The sequence below is a fragment of the Hydra vulgaris genome, chromosome 04, assembly GCF_038396675.1.
Source record: "Hydra vulgaris chromosome 04, alternate assembly HydraT2T_AEP".
NCBI lineage: Eukaryota > Metazoa > Cnidaria > Hydrozoa > Anthoathecata > Hydridae > Hydra > Hydra vulgaris.
In genome coordinates this window covers 7,689,269-7,694,001 of record NC_088923.1, presented here as the reverse complement: position 1 = coordinate 7,694,001, position 4,733 = coordinate 7,689,269, and the positions used below count along the sequence as shown (strand labels likewise).

Sequence of the window (4,733 nt, the reverse complement as noted above, 5' to 3'; positions counted from 1 at the left end):
GGTTTAGTAGTCAAAAGTACAATGACAATGACTTCAAGAATTTATCTGATGTATTGAAGCCTTACAAAAAGGCATTGCAGTCATTCAAAAATCACTGGAAGAAAGAGCCATCCGTCATCGACATACCACGAAGTAATCAGATAGCTGAACGTGCAATCAAGGTGATGCAAGACCTGTATGCTTCCTGCAGAAAGAAAGACAAACTGCAACTTCGATTCATTCTAAGTAATAAGCGCTAGACTCTTTATGAGACGTGAGCATCATGTGACCCATGTACTAAACACAGTAGGCCTATAGACACAGACAGTTATGTATATTGTTGTACTAGACGCTTTGATACTGTTAATTTTGTAATACTTGTATAATTATATATCACATAATGTTTTTTGTTATATCACAGTACATGTTGCATAAATAAATAAAATAACAACAGGAGTATGACTCTTACAACATCTTCAGCCTTTAATATTCATTTACTGTACAAAAGTGTACCTATTGAAAATTCGATTTTTTGGTTTTGGGGTGACCTTTTTTCAAAATATGTCAAAATGAAACATCTATTCGTTCTTTTTACATGAAAGTTCATTGAATTACGATACAGGCCTAGTAGGTTGCAAAAAAGTCATATCCCTAATATATATATATATATATATATATATATATATATATATATATATATATATATATATATATATATATATATATATATATATAACTGTGTGTGTATACAGAAGCGGATCAAGCATTTTTTATTATTTGTTTGAAATAATAATAATTTAACAGTTTAGCTAATTTCCTGACATGAAGCAAATACTAAACATTTATTTGTTCATACTTATATCAAATAAAGAATGCTTTGCGAAAAATTGTAATGATTGGAGTCTGGGAACAAAAAAACCAAAAAATTTTGTTCACAATGGTACCAAATGTTAGCAACAAGATAAAAGATATTTTTATTATTCTCAACTAAAGTTATACTCATCAATAAATTTTAAATTTCATATTATAACCTATCAGCGTTCAAAAACCATATAAAGTTTGACCATATAAAGTTTAAATACCCCTTTTTTAGCAACCATTTATATATTACATTGGGTAAGCAAATGAAATATATAAATTATGTATGTTTGATTGGCTTTCCCAATATAGTATTTGAATGGTTGTTAAATAAGGTTGTTAATTTAATACAATTATAAGTATATTTATGACATAATTTATGTAAATGTAAAACACATTCAAGTTTACATACATAAGATTCATTAGAAATAAAAACGCAATGCAGTTATTTTTTATCAAGGGGTGTTTATCAGCTGTCGTATATAATGCTACTCAATTTGATAAATTGAATATAATTTATATTTTTATACATTTTGATAATAAATACATGAAATAGGTTTATAATATTTAGATTTAAAAGTTTTTGTTAACAAAAGCTTTTTAAAATTCATTAATAAATGTTTTAGCCATGTTTTAATTATTGATGAGAACATTTTTGCATTTGGCTAATGCAAGCATATAGCTTAACATAAGGCAAAGTAAAACACGTTTGTGAAAAAAAGTTCATAGTTTAAGAAGTTTACAACATAAGATTATGCAGGCTAATAACCCATTATATATCAAATGATTTCTAAAAGTTTTTTAGTGATAGATTGTTCCATTTTTGCAGAATTCTCGCAAAATGGCAACAACTACCCTCTTTACAACAACCCTGTTGCAACCCCCAAAATGTGGGGTAAACAAAAATTTAATTCTCAAAATAATTTTTGATAAGTTAGATCTAAGTAAATTTTTTTTTCAAGAAAAAACATGTCTTAACCAATATTAATTTGTGCATGTTTATGCACAAATTAATATTGGTTAACTTACATTACATATAAGTTATAAAAATAAAGTCTCAGTTATTTACCATATAAAGTAGATTTCAGATAAGAAACTATAATAACATGTTATTTTAATGATGAAGAAAGAAGATGACCTAAATTATTCGATAAAGTCTTAAACACTAACTAAGCTACAAGCACAAGAAAAATAGTCACAATTTACTACCACGATAAATCAAAGCGTTAAATACTCAGATTTATAAATAATTTTTAAACGGACTTAAAAGCTTTAAACGTGGCAGTCGTTAGTTGTTTTTCTGTGGTAGTTAATCGTTTTAAAATTTTGAAAGTTTTATAATCAGACTGTCTGCGTTCTGTTTTCTTAAGTTCTTACTTTGTACATAATTATTTGAAAGAAATAAAATACATATAGATCAAAGTTAGACTTTATATTTGATTTCCTGAAAACAAGAAGTAAATTTAAGCACTGACTCTATAAATCGGTGACCCAGTTCTAAGGTTACTGACTATTGAACTAAAATGTCAGTGATTCAATGCCCAATTTGGTAAAAAACAAAACATAGGCCGGAAAAGCATCAAAAAATGTTTTTGTTTTTTTTAATAAACTTGGAGAATGCAGAATCATAAACATTATAAAATAATATTTTTATAAACTTTACTTGAACTCCACTAATTGTTGCCATATATCCCTAATATATAATATTTAATGTAATACAGTGCTATTAAGTGTGGATTATAGTCTGATAACTACGGTATTGTCACGGAGCATCACAAATATCAAAAATTAATAAAGTTTTTTTTTGCCGTTTTTTTTTTGTCAATATCTTGTTTATGGTCAAATAGGACATCTAACCACTGATAATTTAGTTAAAAAGTTTTATTGTTTAAAAACTCCGCTTCAGCCTTACTCCACTAATTAATGCAAAATATTTTTTCTATATTGTTGACATATGAAGAATGGCAAAATTATCGATAGTTAACCAAATTTAAACTTGGTTTTCGGATTCTTTAAATAAATTTTAATAAAAAAAATTTAAAATAATTTTAAAAATTCCTATATAGCGTTTTAGTTGATTTAGTAAAAAAATAAAAAAGAAGCCAACAAAAATATCGAAACTCAGTTCTCCAATATGTTTTTGTTTTCATAACCAAAATTGCTGCTAAGTCGATGTTTTATTTTTACAGCTTTGATGTATATACACAATTATAAATCGTTTTGCATTTTATTTTTATAAATTTTTTTACTCGTTTGAGTAGTTCAAAGAAATTACAATAAATTAAAAACTATAAAAATTAACAGTACATTTTTGCAAAATTAAAATGGCTATTGTAAACTGCGAAGTACGTTGGAAAAAAGATATGGAAAAACGATCACGTATATTTGAAGGTAAAAAAAAGCTTACTACATTGATTATTTAAACACTTCATTCTAATATGTAAAACAACTTGTTTACTTAATTTTGTGGGTCTGTATAACTTTACACGGAAGCATCAATAATTAAAAATTGTTTTGACCTGTGTGTAATCAATTTAAGTTGGCCACTTAATTAATACTTTGATAGTCTTTTAATCAGTTGATCGGTTTATTGATTATCGATTTAGAAATTAATACAATATATACTTACCTTGTGGAACTTAATAAATGTGAAAGTTAATACAGTATATAGCTACTAATTGTGCAAATTAATACAATATATAGCTACTTTGTGGAACGCGTACTTTTTTTAAAAGTCTGATTTTATTTATTATTTTATAATAAAAAAGCATTGAGGAACTTTTTAAAATAAAATTATATTCATTAAAAAGGCAAATAATGGGTGTCATAGACGTCCAACTAACGGCATTATGTAACGCTTATTTGATGGCGATTATTTTGACTTTATTAAGGCTATTTTGAAAGGACAGTTGCGTTTGCCGTGCTTTGCATACTATTCTCTGACTTCGTGCAAATTTGTTTTGCGTTATTAGTTGTTAAAACACAAGACAAAACTAAAAAAAAAAAAAAAACAATAAGAAGGAAAAAAATTGTTAAATAATGAAGTTCCTATTGTTAATTATATTTTTTAGGAGTTTTTTTGATGTGGTTTATATTTATAAATTCAAATTATTTAATTTTTTAGGAGTTCCAGTTTTAATTAAGAACATTGATCCTGAGGTTGAGGATAAACTTTTGATTGAAAAATTTTCTACATTTGGACAAATTTTAAAAATGAAAACTTCTCCTGATGTTCATAAAATGCGAACAGCAACCCTATTTTACATGTCACCAGCAGATGCTCAACGGGCAATATCTAATATGAATGGAGCACGGTTATTTTCGAAAGTTATTTGTGTAAAGTTGGATAACCCATTCATCAGACATGAAAAAAGATCTCATCTAACATATAGAAACCTATTTATGAAAAGTTAGGACATTTATAACCAAAAATGAAAGTTGCGTTTTTAAAAATTACGTAACATTGAAGTCAAGGTTTATTATCATACTAAACAATTTTTAACAGTAATGCTATTTTTTAGCTATATTAAAACGACATTTTTTCATTAAATATATATATTTATTTATATTTAATGAATATATATATATATATATATATATATATATATATATATATATATATATATATATATATATGCATATATATATATATATATATATATATAATATATATATATATATATATATATATATATATATATATATATATATATATATATATATATATATATATATATATATATATATATATATATATATATATATATATATATATATATATATAAATATATATATATATATATATATATATATATATATATATATATATATATATATATATATATATATATATATATATAACAAAAAAATTAAATTCACATTATTAATATGTTATT

General features: G+C 24.5%; 1 protein-coding gene across 1 annotated transcript; it reads left to right on the top strand.

Annotated features, from left to right (window-relative positions):
* The first annotated feature begins 3,021 nt into the window (after window positions 1-3,021).
* On the top strand, window positions 3,022-4,369 carry LOC105848005 (polyadenylate-binding protein 5). The gene is made up of 2 exons (XM_065794750.1): window positions 3,022-3,228; window positions 3,962-4,369. Exons 1-2 carry the CDS (start codon window positions 3,162-3,164, stop codon window positions 4,249-4,251), a joined length of 357 nt encoding a protein of 118 aa, XP_065650822.1. The 5' UTR covers window positions 3,022-3,161; the 3' UTR covers window positions 4,252-4,369.
* Window positions 4,370-4,733: the final 364 nt, after the last annotated feature.

Coding starts and splice junctions, on each gene's coding strand:
- LOC105848005 (XM_065794750.1), top strand. CDS start 3,162: ATGGCTATTGTAAACTGCGAAGTACGTTGGAAAAAAGATATGGAAAAA. Junction 3,229..3,961: donor ACGATCACGTATATTTGAAG/GTAAAAAAAAGC, acceptor TTAATTTTTTAG/GAGTTCCAGTTTTAATTAAG.